At 38.6% G+C, this 19,308-nt stretch overlaps 1 protein-coding gene across 1 annotated transcript in view; it reads right to left on the bottom strand.

Moving 5' to 3' along the window:
- Positions 1 to 1,753: 1,753 nt before the first annotated feature.
- ube2d2 (ubiquitin-conjugating enzyme E2D 2 (UBC4/5 homolog, yeast)) overlaps positions 1,754 to 19,308 on the bottom strand; it is a 39,919-nt gene continuing 22,364 nt past the window's right edge. The window contains exons 2-7 of the mRNA XM_078231020.1: positions 11,329 to 11,392; positions 11,189 to 11,220; positions 11,019 to 11,096; positions 10,827 to 10,932; positions 3,387 to 3,480; positions 1,754 to 2,599 (exon numbers count right to left, since the gene is read on the bottom strand). Coding sequence (XP_078087146.1) covers positions 2,554 to 2,599; positions 3,387 to 3,480; positions 10,827 to 10,932; positions 11,019 to 11,096; positions 11,189 to 11,220; positions 11,329 to 11,392 — 420 coding nt within the window. The 3' untranslated portion in view covers positions 1,754 to 2,553. The remainder of the gene's footprint in view (positions 2,600 to 3,386; positions 3,481 to 10,826; positions 10,933 to 11,018; positions 11,097 to 11,188; positions 11,221 to 11,328; positions 11,393 to 19,308) is intronic.

Raw genomic sequence — 19,308 nt, 5'->3', positions numbered from 1 at the left:
AGGGTGAAGATATCAGAGGCTTTGGCCACAATCTTCCTTGGAAGAAGTAAACAGTGACAGGACTCGAAGATTGAAAATGTTACACTTGTTCAAATAAGGCCAAATCCAGCAACTACCAAACAGCAAATTGTCTGCGATAGGAAAACTGACAAGTTTGAGGAAAAAAATTCTACTAACAAAAATGTTAGTGACAGCCAGCAAAGTTAAAGGTAAATTGAGGCTGTCTAACTTGAGTTTTAATGAAGTTTGTTGATGTGTACGGCATGTGACAAAGTAAGAGACTTATTAGCAAAAGTGAAGTCTACGGAATTAAAAGCACTGTGGCAATGCAGATACAAAATTAGCCAAGAGTCAGAAAGCAGAAATCTGTGATGTGTTCTCTTGGTGATAACCCCCAGGTTGCTGTCAGCATGTGTTCCTTTGCTTCTTTTAATTACCTTGACTTGGGTGGAAAGGGTACCACAAGTTTGCAGATGACAAAGAACTTGTAAACAACAAGTAACAGACTTCAGGGGGGCATAAAAAAAGTGTGAAGTGATCATTTTGATGGGCAGAATGAGGGGCAATATCAATTGAGTTTTAAGAGGTGCAAGAATAGAGAAAACCAAGCTACAAACATACAAATCTTTGATGGCGGCTGGACTGGTTGTGGTGGATACTAGGCTTGATCAGGAGGTTAAATATGCAAATACAACGAGGTTACACTGAACTATGAAAAAACATTAGTTAGGACCCAGCTGGAGTATTGTGGCCAATTCTGGGTGCCACACTTTTAGAAAGGATGTCAAAGGCTTGGAGGATGCAGAGAATTTACTAGAGTGGTACCAGGGATGTAGGAAGATTAGTAATTGTGGGGTTGTTCTCTTAGAAGAGGAAAAATTACTGTTTAAAATTTAGGGCAATTGCCCAAAGTTGTGGGCAATTTAATAGAGGTATTCACATTATTAAAAAGGGTTTTTATAGAATAAAAAAGTAGCAGATGAATTGGTAATTAAAGGAAACAGATTTAAAATATTTGGCTATAGATCCAAAGACAATGAGTTTTTTGAAAAACATGCAGCAACTTATCTAGAATGCACTGCCTGAGGAGTATAGTAAATTCAATCAAGGGGAACGGGATAAAGACTTCTAGGGGAAAAATTTGCATGGGCCCTCCCCCAAAAAAGTACTCTTCCCTCCAAGAATAAAAAGGATAGAAAAAGTTCATAGAATTCAAATGAAACTTTATCTTGCGGACAGCACCTTCAATGCACCGCAGCTATAGCATATCGAATGCATCATAGGTGAACATGCAGGGTACATATGGCAAGAGTCAATTTCCAAATCCAGATCAAAGTTTTACATACATCAGAATATTTCATGAATTCATTGTGTAGCTGCAGTGTTTGTGCAATTATGCACAGTTGTTGCATTATGAAGATCTGAAATGCAAGTTCACCAGGTCCTATACAATTTTCTGGGGGAAAATGACGAAGTATAGTAGGCTAAATGTCCACTCAAAAAAAAAACATGGTTAAGATACAAACTTTTAGCAGTCGAATTACAAATCTCCACCATGTAATTACCAGACGTGAGATAGGAAGATTCTAACAAGTTAGTCACTGCAAACAGCATGTTACCATAAAACACAATTGTGGATTAAGAATTTAGCTGCCACATGCTCATTGCTTGAACTCAAGTTCTACCACTCTTAAAAATTTTTGAAGATGGCAGCGTTCAATTTGTTTTTTGTCCTGTTCAGAAAAATACTTAATGACTTTAGTAATCAGTTTATTACACAGATTAATCATTTTGAACATACAAGCTCCAGGAGAGCCTTTGGGTCATTAAATATACACAAGTTCTGTCATGAATTTTTACCCTTACATCCAGATGAGGCTTCTAAGATTAGTTAACGAAAACAAAGAAAAATTAGAGCTATTAGCTACTCATTCACTGTAAGCCAAATATAAACCCAAAAAAGGTATAGGAAATTGAATGACTGGCTAACTAATAGCTCCAATCCAATTAACTGTTGAGGGAGACGATTCAAATGGCTATTCAATTTCATAGGACACAAGTATGCTTTCAACTTTCCATTCCAACGTTTAACTAGAATGTAGATTTGCATTCTCCAGCATAAAAATTGCAAAACATGAAACAAATTAAAGTTCTTCATTCTATTATTCATAACCATTATGAGTTTAAAAGAATTCCAACATACATCTTATAAAAGGAAAAGTTCCCATCCCCGGAAGCACTTAAACCCTGAATTTTTAACGATCTTGTCACAATGACTAGGAATGCTTTTAGTCTCACAAAAATGTTATGATCGAAGAACTGGACATTAACACTTGCTTTGTAAGTAGTCAGAATTTCAAACAATTGAGAAAGGGGCATTTCTATCAGCTGTTCCAAATATGTACACAAAACAACGCAGCACTGCTGGATCAGGTGAACATGTGCACAGGGGAAGAGGCATGGGCTCAAATAAAGCAGTCAAATGGAAACCAAAGAAATTTGTTTTGCAAGTTCCTCCAGCTGTATAAGAGGTTCGTCAACATTTTAATGTAATCACATTGCATACTTCTGAGTCCATTCCCGAGCTATTCTGTTGTACCTAGGAAAAAAAAGAAATAAAGGCAATAAATACACAAAAATAGCTTCAGCAATTATTTAAACTTTTAATCCTAAAACAATAGTACAGAAGGAAGCTATTTGCCCATCATGCCAGAACTTTGAAAGAGATTCTAGTTAAACTGTCCAAATAATCTCCACTCCCTTGGCCTTGCATTGCCCTAGAGTTTAATTCTTCAACTCTACGCTATTATTTAATTGATTAACAAGGGCTTAGCTTGACTTATAACTGTGTACATTACCAAACGTATGACTAAATTTAGTTGGGTATACCCTCATTGCAGTTTAGTGCTCCAATCAGAAACATTCAAGTCTGAATTTAATACAATAAAGCAGGAGAGATGAGGAGAGAGAGGGGTTTTCAGGACTCAAATACACATGAATGGCTGGTTTTGGGGAACAATTCAGAAAGTAAAGCATATCTTAAAGCAGGACATAAATACTGATCAATTTACATCATAGGTTAATCTATCCATTCATTTGAAAATGTATTTTTGAAACAGAGGCATGAACTACCACTATGCATTTAGCCAATATTCCAAACATAATAGGACAATGTAAAACCAAATGACTAAATTAAGCGGAATCTATAGACACCTGAGCAACTTATTCCCAAACAATTATGTGCTTATGGTCAGCCCAACCAGAGATTCCCATGATGCATCTTGCTTAGAACACTTAAAAGCAACATTTTCTGTTCTGGACCTCAAGTTATTTTGCTTAGCTGGTTGGTGCCTTGGAGTTTAACCACCTGAAACATAAATACTCACTTTTCTCTATCTGTTTTGTAGATACGTGCAATCTCAGGCACTAGAGGATCATCTGGATTTGGATCACATAACAGTGAACAGATGGACAAAAGAACTGAAAGAGAAGTTTAAAATTAAAGTTGTCGTGTGCAATTCCATTGTAAAACTTAGCTACACAATTTACAACATAAATTTAAAACCTTTTGAAGCCACATTTTAACTCATCTGGCAAAGCAAATAACTGGAACAGAAGCTCTACAATACCTCAATCTAAAGCATATGGTACCAGGATGGAATTAATTCTCATTTGTAAATTGTTTTCCATCACTGGAATGGGTAGCAATTGGATAGGTCTTGTGGCATTATAAATTTATAACCAATACTTCTACAACCATTGGCAAAATATCAATCTTTTACAAAGAAACCTGGAAGTAAAGAAACTAAACTGAATGCCACTCTTGAAGATTAATTCCATAACTCAAATTGTGGAAATAACAACATGTCCAAGTTCCCACAGGGTTTTATGTTTTTTGTTACTATAAAATTCAGTAAACCCAAACATCAAACAACAGAGCAATCGTGGTACAAAGGGACATTTGCTTTATTAGGTTTGTGCTACCTCAGTTGAAGTCTTTTTGTTTCTGCTTTAATTAAGCATTGTGGTCAAACACCGAAAACCCTAACTAGGCTATTTTGTCACCAATTTGGAAACATTACCATTTACAAACTTAAAAATCAGCATACAAGTTAAATCCATAGCTCCATCTTTCTAGAATGGTATCTCTTCCTCAAAGTTGTTAGCCAAATTGCACATTAACAGTGCACTTTAAATTTGTTTAGCCAATTCTGCCTCAATAATTCACTTGCTTCAATGTTCAAGACTGCCATGTACAAAATGCAATGTACAAAATCAAGATTTGAGCCTTACATTTTGATAAAATTGTTTTCCAAAAGTCTCGGCAAATAACTGTTCACTACTTACTCCACTAACCTTTCTGCACTTTGTTTACTTTCCCAAGTTTAGCAATAAAATCCAATGCCATCATGTGCAAATATCAAAATTATAATAGAACCAATAAATTCTAAGTTAAAAATATTTAACTGGAGGGTTAATTGAATTGAGGGGGATCTGGGTAAACTGGAATCAAAGACAGGCTGAAATGTAATGGAGTACTGAATAGCCTTTAAACTTGTGATTCTTTTGGGGATACAATCCAGATATATTCCCACAAAGCAGTAGAAGGATAACTAATGTCTTGCTTTCCAGTGTGATAAAAGAGTTAAAAGCTCCATAATACAAAGGAGAGTCAGGCTAATATAAAAAGTACAGGGGGCACGTGAGGAAGGAACTACAAAAGGGCAAATGTGAATAGATTACATTCCTTTGTATGTTTACTCTCAAAAGGCCTTTGATAGGCATATTAACAATGAAGGGACTTTTAGAGGGTGGAACCAGGAATAAAATGCAGTTGGATTCATTAAAGGAGAAGGCAATCAAAGTACCGGACACGTACTTTGCACTGGTGTATGCCAAGGAAAAGGACAGTGTCAAAAGTTTTGGCAAATGAGCAGTTGCCCAATAGCATTTAAGGGGCTGGCAGTACTGAAAGTAGATAAGTCACATGGTATGGATGAGGCTGCAGAAGGGCAGGCAAAGATTGAAGATTGGCCCAGTTTTCCAATGTTCTTCAGATACATGGACAATGCCACAAAAAAGTGGAGAATTACAAACATTGCATCATTGTTCAAAAAAATGAAAGGTAGATTTGGCAATTACAGGCTAGGCAGTTTGTCAGTGGTGGGCAAATTTAAAAATCTGGAGAAAATCTAAAGCCACTTGGGCAAAATTGGATTAGTCAAGATCATCCAACACAACTGGTGCTTGATTAACCTAGTTCAGCTTCTGGAGCCATAGTTTTGGTAAAGGCAGCATAGTAGATGTGTATAGACTTTGAAAAGTTGAAACCAATCAACCAGTAGCAGCACGGGTGCGAAACAGGCCAAATGTGTTGTGAATCACTTTCACGCAACATTCTATGCTTAGATTACTGCTGTTTTTGATAGATATACATTACATATACTCCTTGGTGTGGTGGGTTGATGAGGTCCTTGAATAAGGGGAGGCTTTGGTTGGAGTAGACTTCTTGAGTAGCTTGCCTGTTGCAATTACCCTCCTGTTCTAGAGGCAAGTAATGCTGCCCAGGACTGGGAGACCAGGGAGGTTAGCTGATGGAAGAGTACCAGTGAGGATGTGTATTGAGTGGAGTTGCACACAAGTTTGGCGGATGCAGACTGGTACCATACAGATTCACAGTACTCTGCAGTTGAATACATGACAGCAAGAGAAAAGATCCTTCAGGTTGTGCTCGGATTCCCATGAGGTACAGTAAACTGTGAAGATGGTATGAACTTCATGAGGGCAGATAAGCTCACGCCGTTGGCAAAATTCAATCCAGAAGTGAAAGATAATTCAACAACCGAGACTGGGCAAGTGTTTGCACACAAATCTTTGAAGGTGGAAGGCCAGGTTAACAAGGCATAAAGCAGTGGTTCCCAAAGGGTGCAATTCCTGTATTCAATGTTGTGACCAATGAAACCAAGCATGCCAAATGCCTTCTTCACCACTCTGTCCACCTGTGACTCCACTTTCAAGGAGCTATGAACATGTACCCCTAGATCTCTATTCTGTAACTCTTCCCAGTGCCCTACCATTAACTAAGTCCTGCCCTAGTTCAATCTACCAAAATACATCACCTAGCATTTATCCAAATTAAACTCCATCTGCCATTCGTCAGCCCACTGGCCCAATTGATCAAGATCCCGTTGCAATCGGAAATAACTTTCTTCACTATCCACCAATCTTGGTGTCATCTGCAAACTTACTAACGACGCCTCCTATATTCTCATCCAAATCATTAATATAAACGATAAATAACAGCAGACCCAGTACTGATCCCTGAGGCACACCGCTGGTCACAGGCCTCCAGTTTGAAAAACAACCCTCTCCCATCATCGTTTGGCAAGAATGAGCACTTTAGGTAGAATGAGAAGGCTTGAGAGGATACAAAAGATGTACTATTGTTCCAATCATGATGGACAGTTTGAAGATAGGGTTACGGCCAAGAGGAAATTTGTTAGAGGCATTTAAAACCATAATTGGCTTACATAGAATATAGTTAAATGGTTTCCAACAGCTAACGGGTTGATAACTAGACGGCAAAGATCAAGGTGATAGGCAATAAAAGTGTTATTTTTAAAAACTCAATACAATTTGGAAGGCACTGCTCAACAAAGGTAGTGGTTATCATTTCAGAGGTCTTCACAAGGGAATTACTTGTGAAGTACTTTATTTTATTCCTCACAAATCTGTCCTATGTTCTTAAACATGTCTGCCTTAACTCCTTCCTGTTCCTTTCCAGAACCATGATACTGCTTCACTTTCTCACCTAGCACTTCAACAGCCTCCACTTCGAACAGATCTTGCATTACCTCTAGCATGCTGCCACCACAAAATAAGATTATGGGAATAAGAAATGCGAAGGAATCATTCTTTCCATGACACACTGAACTACTTTATCTCTTATATCTGTGCCCCTTCCTAACCAAGTTCAGGAGGTGAAACACCCACCCGATATTCCCACGCTCCAGGGCCGCCAAACACTGACCAAATAAAATAGCGATTTACTTGTAGCTTTTCCATCCTTGCATACTGTATTCACTGATCACGATGTGGTCTCCTCCACACTGGGGAGGCCAAACGTAATTGCCATTTTAGGTCTCCATATCATTTCCTCTGACTTTGCCATTCTTGACCTCTTACACTGCTTCACTGAATCACAAGGAACAGCACCTTCATTATCAGTGTGGCACTTTATAACCTTTCAGGGTTAACATTAAGTTCAAAAACTTCAGATCATAACCACTTGCCTGATTTATTTCCTCTCCGTCTTGCAGCCACTACATCCAACAACAGTAATAGTTCTGCTGTTATCACTGTTCTTCTAGACCCATCTTTTGTTTCTTGTCCCACTAAAGGTTATTAGTATCACAAATAAGCTTACACTAACACTGCAATGAAGTTAGTGAAAATTCCCTAATCGCCACACTCTGGCACCTGTTTGGGTGCACTGAGGGAGAATTTAGAATGGCCAATATACCTAACCAGCACGTCTTTCATACTATGGGAGGAAACCCATGCAGACACGGGGAAAATGTGCAAACTCCGCAGTGGCCCAATCCAGGAATCGAACCTGGGCCCCTGGTGCTGTGAGACAGCAGTGCTAACCACCATGCCACCCATCCTTGCACCATCTGGTCACTTCATGATTCTACACTGCTCACAATACCATCACCTAATTTCTCCACACACATTGTGAGACCTGCCCTTTCCATTTTATTTTTAAACTCAGTTTTTACAAATATGACAGGAAGAGCTGGCAATGCAGGCTCTGCTTTCTCCGTCCCGAGGCGGGACTTTAAGAAAAATCAGAAAATTCCACCCTTTGCTGTTGCCTCTACAGATACTACCAAGCTGGATATTTTCAGCATTTTCTGTTTTTAATTTTAAGGTTAACTTGCTTGTCCTGCAAATGATCAATCTGGTTAGAGATTACAGAAATATATGGTTTGTATACAATATCTATTAGATCAAAGCTGTTACTGTGCCTGGGGTTAGATCCTATAATTGCTGACATTTCTCTTCAAATTCTACACGATTAGTATTTTTGACTTTTAAAGAAAGGTATGTATTGAATTTTTGTTTCTAGTTAATTACAAATGGAGTCAGAAAACATGGGTCAAGAGAGCCAAGTTACATGTTCTTCAGTGCATCGGAGTCCACAGAGTGCAAGACTCAATGAAACGAAACCTCACATTTGCAGTCAATAACATTCCAGTTTGTCCTGGAATCTCCAGGAATTTAAAGTTAATATTCTAAATACTGCAGCAAACATGGGAACAAGTTCATAGTGGCATTAAAAAAGTAATTTTGTAAAAAAATGCTTGGTCTTTGCCTTTGGAGATGAGCTATATCAATTAAACTTCCAGTGGCACACCTGGATTTGGCAACCATGTTGTTTGGAGGGTCTAGATCAATTCCTAGGATTTACAAAAAGGTGTAATTTTTTGTATGGACCATGTGTAGGTAGAATTTTAAAACTAAATTGTATAGTAACAAGGTTGCAAGCCTAATAAGCATTCTGCAATCCACAACTCATGTCATGCTGCTTCTACTAATTTGATATATCCATTCAGCTAAACATACAAATGCTGTTCTCCCAGATAACATGGATACCAGACATTAAGCATACAGTTACAAGGTAGTTTACGTGGAGTAAATAGTCACTTGAAAGAATGATTCTGGACTCTGCATCACAAATACAAGTAAAGCAGATCGTGTCCTCCAATGACAATACAGAATTAAAGTGCACGCATCAATAATTTGAACCATAAATCTTGGAAAAGCAGATTTCTCTAGAATCTTAACACACAGAATTCCAAACCACCCAACTATATATGATGCAGTTGGCATAGCATTTGCCTTACAATTGCATGCTAGTGATTAAATCTCTATACACCTTTTATATTGGAAGCTGTAAAATATGTAGAATTTAATTAGTACAACATACTATAATCAAAAAGGCCCCTATTCTGTTTCAAAGGAATACAGAAATGGCAAGGAGTTGCAGAATTGTAAACAAAGATGTAATTTGTTAAATATATATTTTTTCAAAACAATACAAGAAATACTATGGCAGTCAAAAGCATAAATCATTTCCTTCTCAACATGAAACACAATTATCTATGGCAAGAGCAAGTGCCAAAAGTAGTAACACTTAATGAATTTAGAACCTTAAAAAAAAAACATACTTGCACTGCTTAAAATATATATTGTATAGATGGCCATTTAGTCTCTGCCAACTTTCAAGAGCAATCCAGTCAGTCCAAGTTCCTGGTTCTTTTCCCTTCCCTGCATTTTTTTTGCCAATTCTCTTTTCAAGGTTACCACCAGCCCATCAGGTTGTGCATGCCAAACCAGAACCACTTGCTGCATTAAAAAGTATTTCTTAATATTGCCTCTAGTTCTTTTGCCAATCACCTTAAACTTTTCCAAGTAAAGGAAAATCAATAGTAAATATACAGACAGACATCACTGATGTCATTGTCAACAGATGGAAGGGAGGCTCTCTGTGGGCAAGACTCCTTGTTCTATGACATCAGCATACTCAATTCTACTTGATACCACAAAAGGAAAAACACGGCTTCAAGACTCAATGAACTAAGTAAACAGAGGCAATATTTGGCATGATATTAATCAGCAATACAGAAAACTAGAAATATGATTGCTAATGCACCATTAGTAATCTTAATCCCACATCCACAAGACAACTTTCCGGTAGTCACGTTACCCTAGAAATATTACTAGTACTCAACTAGGTTTTAAAGTCTTAAAACCACAGATTGCAAAGTACCATTTCTAATTTGAGAAATCATGCTGCATTCTAGATCATACAGAATTTGATTCAATGCATATACTATAATGGCATACACTTGAGTACTAATCCAAACAACTCAGCACAATAAAACCAACCAAGTAGTAAATAAAGCAATTCAAATCGATGGGGTCGTGGTGCAAAATGATCGAAGTTTAATGACCTTAAGCAGGATAACTGCAGATATGCTGGTTACTTATTGAGCAGTTAAAAATTTGAACAAACCCTTTATGAAAACATGCCATGTTTTTATAGTATGGTGCTTTTAAAAGTAAAAGTTCTGGTTGACGGTATGGTCATGTGCGCAAGTACTGTAATGACAAAATGTTCCATAGTACCAATTCAAACATAAGTTGACATCACATTAACAACTGACCATGTCCTTTGCCTTAACATGCCAAATTTAAATTGGTTCTCACTGGAAATGCAATTTCTGAACAAGGGTACAATTCTTATTTGGTCAAGTACTGTCTATTGCTCAGCAATGATTAAAAATGCAACATGGGACTGATTAGGCCCACATACTTTATTTTATACTCCACAAGTTCAGTCACAACACAACTCTCGAGTAGTAATCCTGAATTGGCTGAAATTCAAAACATTGCTATTCTAATTCAGCCTCAGGATGGGCTGACAGCTCCAACATAAACAAAGATGAACTTCATATTGCAGCATCAGTAATATGAGTATTTCTCAAGTTGCAATTTTGGGAAGCAATTCACAATTCAAATCCAAGGAAAAGCAACAAACTCCTTCAAATAAAATTTTATTCTATGAAAGGCTGTAGCAGCTCATGGATTTGCTGCAACAAACAAAGTGTGCTTTACCATGAAATGCATTCAGGATTTAAGAGCAGAACATTTAATATGTTACAGTATTTATAGTTTGGTGCAATATTAACAATTTACTTGCAATTCACGAGTTAAGTATTTGAAGAACATTAAGGTTTTAGCTAAAAAGATCTAAATACCTTTTGAAATAGTTAATGCTGGGGACCATTGCGACCGTAGAATATCAAGACAGATGCTGCCATTACTGTTAATATTTGGATGATAAATTCTTGTTGTAAATGCAACCTAGCAAGATACATATATATATAAAAGTTACTTTCAACACCAAGTCAAAGTCACATTGTTAAAATAATTCAAACAAGTATACTTGCCTTAGGTGGTTTAAAGGGGTAATCTGTGGGGAAGTGAATGGTCAAGAAAAATACACCACCCTGATAAGGACTGTCATTCTGTTGAGAAGAAAAAGATTTTAAAATGAATCCAATGATAGTTGCATAAGTTCCCACCTCATTCCTTATGGTTAACAGTAGTGTCAACTCACCGGTCCCATTATTGTGGCTTGCCAATGGAACACTGCAGAAAGAATTTTAAAAATCTTAAATCATATATTAGTGTTGCTGTGGAAAGAATCAAGATTTCTTTAACAAGCTTTTTTGACCAACTTAGAAAAAGTGTACTTACTGTCATCACCAACTGGACCTGCTGAACACTGTGCTGGTGGATCACGGGCCAAGTCATTCAACTCCTAAAGGAACAATTGAATAAACTTCAATATACTAATTCCATAATTAATGGTGCAAGAGGCCCACGTATACACTAAAGATTTATTTTATCCTGCACAGGCCTATACAATTAAAGTCGCATACAAGGTTACTGTACAAAAAAAAGCTTTAAACTCACAGCACTAACAAGTTAATTTGCTTAAAAAAAACTTGCTCAGGCAATAGGATACCAGGATCAAAGTATAATAATGGGATTACAAAATGTAATCATTTCTACTTGGTCTGTGAAATCTACCTAATGTACACATTAGTTGGAAGGAAACAACATGCCAGGTAATGTAGTATTCTGTCAGTCCTGCTTTGAAGCATTAGCACAGATGCTGGTGGGGGTTGAATGCACAACTTCAACTCTAGCAGGAGCTCAGAATCTAAGCTCACACCGAGGTACTACTGCATAATTAGAGGTGCTACCTTTTGGAGGAGATGTCAAATGGAGGTTCCCATCTGCTTTTAGGTGCAAGAGATTCCATAGCACCATTTTGAATAAGAGCACAGGCATTCTCCCTGGTGTTTTGGTCAATATTTTATGAAACAAGTAAGAAGGTCCCATTGTTTGTGGCACTTGCTGTGTGCATATTGGCTACCACATTTGTGTTGTCAGTGGCAAAACAGGATGTCCGACAGTCACGTAAGATGCTACATAAATACAAGTCTCTTTCCTGAACAGAGTCATTGTGAAATTCAGGTGCATGTGCACATACACCACAAGATTTGCATTTATAGCACTAGACATGCCATGTTATCTCTGCACATGGAAATACTCAGTACAAGCTTTCTCCCCCATTCTTTCAAGGCGACAACTGAAACTGCATAGAGGTAGATTTTCTTGCCTACGTAAAGACACATATGATGCAGTGCCATTTGAAGTTTGATTATCCATTTGGGGAGTAGATCATTTGAAAAAATGCCCCGATGCAATAAATTTCACTGCTGCTCGAGGACAGGAGTAGGGAACTGGAGCCGTCCGCAAAGGGGAAGCAAATCAGAATTTGAATATGACAACATGATTTCTAGATGTTTGTCAGATTCCCTTTCAAGATCAGAGGAGAATATTTATGCTGAAATGTAATCCAGTGTTTACAGTACGACGAACTGTACAATGTGAAATTTATGGTTTGAGGAAACTTCACATTCCAAAATTGCACTAATAGGATTTTGCCCCTGCCCCAAAATTATTCCTTTCAAAATGGTCTGATTTGTCAAGTGCAAAAAAATAAACAGCAAGTTATTCAAAGTAGTGAATTTTAAACACATGAATTACATAGGAAATAGAGAACAAAGTATTTTGGCTATTACATGCATTAATTTCAATAGTTACAAGTATATAAACCGTTCCATAACTGCAAGTGTATAAACCATTCCGATCTGTAATCAAAGACCATTAATTCATAAAGTTCTGTTACAAAAGCAAAGGCTATAACAATAAGGTAGAGTAACTGACATGAATGCAGTTTATTACGTCACTTTCTAGTGAAATAGAAGAGATATGCTAATTTCCAATGTCCCAATTTTCCACAGGATGGAGCTACAATTCAGTTATGAGCCGTTAACATTTAAGAGGGAAAAAATTAGAATACCAATAGAATAATACACCACTAGATTTCACTTTAAAGAAAACTATTGTATAAAAAAATAACCAAAACAAGCACGATAAATTATATGGGTTATATTGGCATTTTTATGCACTCAAAATTTTTTTTTACTTGTCTCAAGAATTTTATGATCTGAAAATGATTTCTGTTGGGACCGCCCATATGTATGGCACAGTTCTCTGGGGAATTTTCCTCAGCTCCAGCTATTCTCAGGAAGAAAAACTTGATTTTACCTCAACTATGGAGGCCTCAATCCCTTGCTCGGGATACTTTTGCAAACTAGGCAATCTTCCAGCTTCTATTCCTTACAAAATTCAAACTGAGATTTAGCTTCACCTGACTTCTACAGTCAATGAATAGTGTTTTGTGATGCTTAGTGAAGAATGACTGCCATTTAGTTTGGTTAACTTTTGTGCTGCAACTAAAATGTCTCCCTGCAGATAAATTGGGATCGTAGAGACTTACTTAAGCTCCACCACCTCCATGACAAATAACCTGCTGTGGCTATCCTCAACCCAACACAAACTCATTACCCCTCATTTGCAATTTCGCTAGCTAAGTAAGCCCACCTGCTGTTTTGTAATCTTATCTCTTCTATTCTGACCATTAAACAAACATGGGTGGCCTTCTGAACTAACATTTCTTTTAGATGTTCTGACAATCACCAAAGCTCAGCATTTTAATTACCTTAACTTCACAACAATAATCTTCTGAGAACTAAACATTATCGCTAAAATATTAACAGGAACCATGAAATATTCATAATGGCAAATATTACATGTGGTTACTTACCTCTTAGCCAGTGGAGAGGGAAAAGAAGAACTCTTGGTACACATTTTGTAACTCCATGCACTACGGTGAACAAACATACTCCTATTTTGTAAGTTACAGTCCCTTGGGCTGCTCAGCCATTTGTGGTGGTTATGGCTGCTTGTGTAAAAAATTTAACCTTCACTGCCCTAAATCTATCAATCGCTGCCCAAAATATACAAGCAACAGAGCCTTCAGGAAGAGTATTCCAAAGCTTCTTAGACTTCTACATTAGAAGGCATCAGCTCTAAACAATCAGCCACTTTTTCTATGTTCCCTAGGATCTGGAATCGCAAGCCAGGAAAAGTAACCCCAGCATACTATGCCAAGCCTCCCAAATCTTTATATATTTAACTGAGAACACCTCAGTCTAACACCAAGAGGACAGCCACACATCCTAGGATTCAAGTGAAACTTAGTTGCATCGTCTGCAAGTAGGCCAATTCTGCTCCTATGTCTTATGGTCTTGGTGTTCAAGGCTGAGAAAGACAGATTTTTAAAATTAGTAAAGGAATCAAGGCTTATGGGAAAGTGGAGTGAGGATTATCATTCAGATCAGTCACAATCTCATTAACTGGTGGAGCAGTTGATGGGCTGAATATGGTCTAAGTATTACTTGGGTACAGAAGCTAAAACTGTACAGAGTAGGTATGGTTTCAAAGCCCTATTTAAAAGACTTACTTTTCAACTCCAAACCCTTGCAATAAAAGGCAACATACCACTTTGCTTTAGTTTTAACAGTGTTATTTGTGTACAAGGACAGCCTCTGAACATTTACCACTTACCTTGAGATTTAGTAAAACGCAAACAGAAATGATTCCACAAATTCTCAAAATAATTGTGTCGGCCCACAGCCAACCACACATCAAATCTGAAATTGTGGTATTTGAATAATTAGTGAAGAAATGCTATAAACAGAATCAGAGTCAAGTTGTCCATTCAACCCATTGCGCTGGTGCCAAATCTAATTTGTCCACCACAGCTTACACCACCACTACTCTCATAACCCTGTACATTAGTTCATCTGCCTTTTAAAAAGGTTCCCATGGAATTTAATACCATCCTTTCAGGTAATGCATTCCAGATAACATTGAAAAGAAATTCCCCATTACACTAGTTTTTTTTCCTTAAATTAATTATCTCTGAATGACTAATTTGCCAGGTGAAAAGTTTCTTTCCTGCTTGTTCAATCAAAATCCCTTAATTTTGAATACCTCTATCAGGTCTCCCCTCAACCGTTTAGATCAATAACAAATGCCAAATTTATAAGTTTACCAGTTTAATCTAGCACAGCTGTGAAACTCTTCTTCTTGAATGTCATGTGAAATTAAGTTAAATAAAGGTGGAGGGTAGCACTTTTAATCAAGGATGGTATTTGCGCAAGAGATGACAATGGTTTAGGAGATCAGGGTGGAGATGAAAAGAGAAAAGTTAGTGGTCTACAGGCCCCTTAGTGGTAACCACAATGCAGAAGCATACAAGATTTTTTTTGTTTAATTTACAGGATGTGGGCATTACTCTTTAGGCTAGTATTTATTCCCATCCCTAGGGCCACTGAAGTGGTAGTGGTGGCGGCGAGCTCCTTCTTGAAATCACTGCAGTCAGAAGTGTAGATACACCCACAGTGCTGTTAGGGAAGGAATTCCAGGATTTTGACCCAGTAACAGTGAAGGAACAGTGCTTTATTTCTAAGTCAGGATCGTGAATGACTTGGAGGGGAACCTCCATGGTGGTGTTCCCAGGTAACTGCTGCCTTTGTCCTTCTAGATGGTGAGATTGTGGGTTTGGAAGGTGCTGTCCAAGAACCATGGTGAGTTCCTGCAATGCATCCCATAGATGGTACACGCCTTCCACTGTTCATCGGTGGTGGAGGGATTGAATGTTTGTGGAAGGGGTAGCAATCAAGTGAGCTGCTGTGTCCTGGATGGTGTTAAGCTTCACTCATCCAGCCAAGTGGAGAGTATTCCATAACACTCTTGTCATGCCTCATGGAATGCAGACAGGCATCGAGTTACTTGTCGCAGGATTCCTAACTTCTGACCGCCTCTTGTAGCCACGGCTTATATGGTCAGTCCAGTTCAGTTTCTGGTCAATGGTAATCCCCAGGATGTTGATGGTGGGTTATTCAGCAATGGTAATGCCATTGAATGTCATGAGGTGATGGTTGGATTCTGTCTTGGAGATGGTCATTGCCTGATACTTGTGGCACAAATGTTACTTGCCACTAGTCAGCCCAAGCCTGGATATTGCAATCAGCAGCACACATTTCCATTTCTGACCTCCTAATGGAAGGGACATCATTGATGAAGCAGCTGAAGATGGTTGAGCCTAGGACAATGCTCTGTGGAGCTCCTTCAGTGATATCCTGGAGCTAAGATGATTGACCTCCAACCACCACGATCATCTTCCTTTGTACCAGGTATGACTCCTCCATTCCATCACTTTACTTGCTGTTGAGTGTAGACAGATGGGATGGTAATTGGCCAGGTTGTGTACACCAGACATACCTGGGCATTTTTCCCACATTGCCAGATAGATGCCAGTCTAGTTGCTGTAATAGAACAGCTTGGCTAGGGGCAAATTTTGGAGTACTCATGCCAGAATATTGTTAGGGCTCATTGCTTTTGTACATCCAGTGACTTCAACATTTCTTGATATCACGTGGAGTGAAAGTGAAGAGATTTGGTTCAAGACTGACATCCATGACGCTGGAGACATCCGGAGGCGGCTATGATGAACCATCCACTCAACACTTCTGGCTTCAGGCGTATCATTTACACAGATGAGCTGGACTCTATCATTTAGGATGAGGATATTTGTGGAGCCTTCTCCAGTCCATCACATTTCATGACTAGATGCAATAGGTTTTCAGAGCTTTGATGTTATCCATGAAAGTGCAACTGTTTGGTTGTCAATTACTTGCTGTTTGCCATACACGTAAAGCCAGTGTTGCATCTTCACCAGGTTAACATCATTTCTGGACATGTCTGGCATTGCTCCTGGCATACCCTTTTGCACAGTATATTGAACCAGAGTCGATTGCCTCAGACTCGAGAGCCTGCCACACTCCTAGCCAAGCTGGTCTCCGCAAGGACTGTGCAGTGGTCACTCCTACTGATATGGCCATGGACAGATACATCTGTGGCAGGCAGCATGGTGAAGAGGTCAAGTACGTTTTTCACTTGTTGGTTCCCTCACCACCTGCCACAGACCCAATCTGGCAGCTATATTGCACAGGACTCAGCAAGCTCATTCTGTGATTGTACTACCAAGTCATTCTTGAAGTCCCCCATCGAGTACATATTCTATGCCCTTGCCACCCTCACTGCTTCCTCCAAGTAGTGTTCAACATGATTCATCAGCTGAGGGAAACAGTATATGGTAACCAGCAGGAGGTTTCTTTCCCTAGGCTCATCATGAGACTTCATGGGGTCCAGAGTCTATTTCGAGGACTCTCAGGGCAACCTCCTCAACTGTGCCACAACCTTCGCTTGCGATGGTGTCTGGGACATAATCTGTAAAGTATGATTCCATTGAGTATGATTGGCAGGCTGTTGCACAACTAGTCTCTCCAAATCTTTGCACAAGTTGTTAGGAGGACTTTGCAGGGTTGATGCCGTGTCCTCAGCTGTGTGTTTTTTTTGTAGCGGTTGGATACAACTGGAGTCATGTTATAGGCCAGATCAGATATAAACAGTAGGTTTCCTTCTCTGAACGACTGAGTTTTTACGACAATCATTTCATGGTCATCATTAGACTGATCAGCTTTTTAAAAAGTCTGCCATGGTGGGATTCAAATCCAGGTTCCCAGCATTATCCTGTCTTGATTGCCAGTCCATTGACAATACCACTGTGCCACCACTGTGTCTCCCTATTATGTACTTGTGACAAAAGGATGGCATTAATCATGGGTGACTGAATCGACATACAACAGGAAAAATCAAATTGGTAGCAGCCTGGATTAGGAGATCATAGCATGCTTTTGAGATAATTTCTTAGAGCACCACAACACCACATTCTGGAACCAACCAGAAAGATTATAATAGACTTGTGTAATGTGACAGGATGAATTAATGACCTCAGAGTATTCAAAAAGGGAGGGGGACAAAGTACGAACAATAAACCAGTTAGTTTAACATCTGTTGGGAAATTGTTAGAAACTATTAAGTAATAAGACGACATTTGGAAAGTCAAAACGCAATCCAGAGTCACTGTGATGAAGGGTAAACCTAATTTCCTAGTTCTTCAAAGATGTAACAAGCCAAGTGGATAATGGGGCATCCTGTAGATGCCACACAGAAGATTAATACACAAGATAAGAGCATATGGGCATGGGGTAGCTTATTAGCTTGGATAGAAGACAGGCTAGCTGACAGAAGGCAGAGAGTCAGGGTAAATGGGCTTTTTTCTGTTTTGCAATAACTAGTGGGGTGCCACACAGTTTGGTCTTCAGGCACCAACTATTTACAATCTTTTTAAATGGCTCAGATATAGGGATAGAAGGTACTATAGCCAAATTTGCAGATTTCACACCTTAAATAGATGGGAAAGTTGCAATGAGTAAATAAGAAATTTACAAATGGATACGGATAGGTTAAGTGAGTGAGCCAAAATGTGGCAAGTGGAGTTTACCATGGATAAGTGAGAGGTTATCCATTTTGATCGTGAAATTGAAAAGACGACTTACCTAAATGGAGAGACACTTGGGTGCAGAGAGATTTGGATGTCCTTGTGCATGCGTCAAAGAAAACTGGTATGCAGATAATAAGGAAAGCAAATGGAATTTTGGCATTTATAGCTAAAGGAATCAAGTATTAAAGTAAGGAAGTGCTGCTGCAACTATACAAGGCCTTGGTGAGAGCACACCTGGAGTACTGAGTCTGGTTTTGGTCCCCTTATTTGAGGAAGGATATAGAGGCATTAGAGGAAGTTCAAAGAAGGTTCACCAGATTGATTTCAGAGATGAAGGATTTGTCTAATGGAGAAACGGAGCAGTTTAAGCCTATACATTCTAGAGTTTAAAATAATGAGTGGAGACCGAATGGAGATATACAAGATAAAATGTATTGACAAAGCAGACAGAGTAGATGCTTCCTCTTGTGGGGCAGTCGAGAACAAAAGGTCATAGTTTTAGGATAAGGGGGTAGTAGATTTAAAACAGATGAGAAATTACTTGACAAACTATGGAATTAACTACCCCAAAGTGCAATGGATGATAGGACATTGAGTAAATTTGAAATGGACTGATTTTTAATTAGTATGGGTTGAAGGGTTATGGACAACAGGGAGGAAAATGGAGTCGAGGCCTAGACAAGTTCAGCCATGTTTGCATTCAATGGCGGAGCAGGCTCGAGGAGCAATTGCCTACTCGTAGTTCTTAGGTTCTAAAGGCACACCTACTCAGCAATTATGATTACGTTTTACATCCAGTTTGAAAGGAGAAGAGTGGATCTAAGACTAGTATTTTAAACTTAAAT

This window comes from Mustelus asterias, chromosome 16, assembly GCF_964213995.1.
Source record: "Mustelus asterias chromosome 16, sMusAst1.hap1.1, whole genome shotgun sequence".
Classification (NCBI taxonomy): domain Eukaryota; kingdom Metazoa; phylum Chordata; class Chondrichthyes; order Carcharhiniformes; family Triakidae; genus Mustelus; species Mustelus asterias.
The sequence above is the reverse complement of the archived record's forward strand: the minus strand, read 5'-3'. Positions and strand labels throughout refer to the sequence as shown.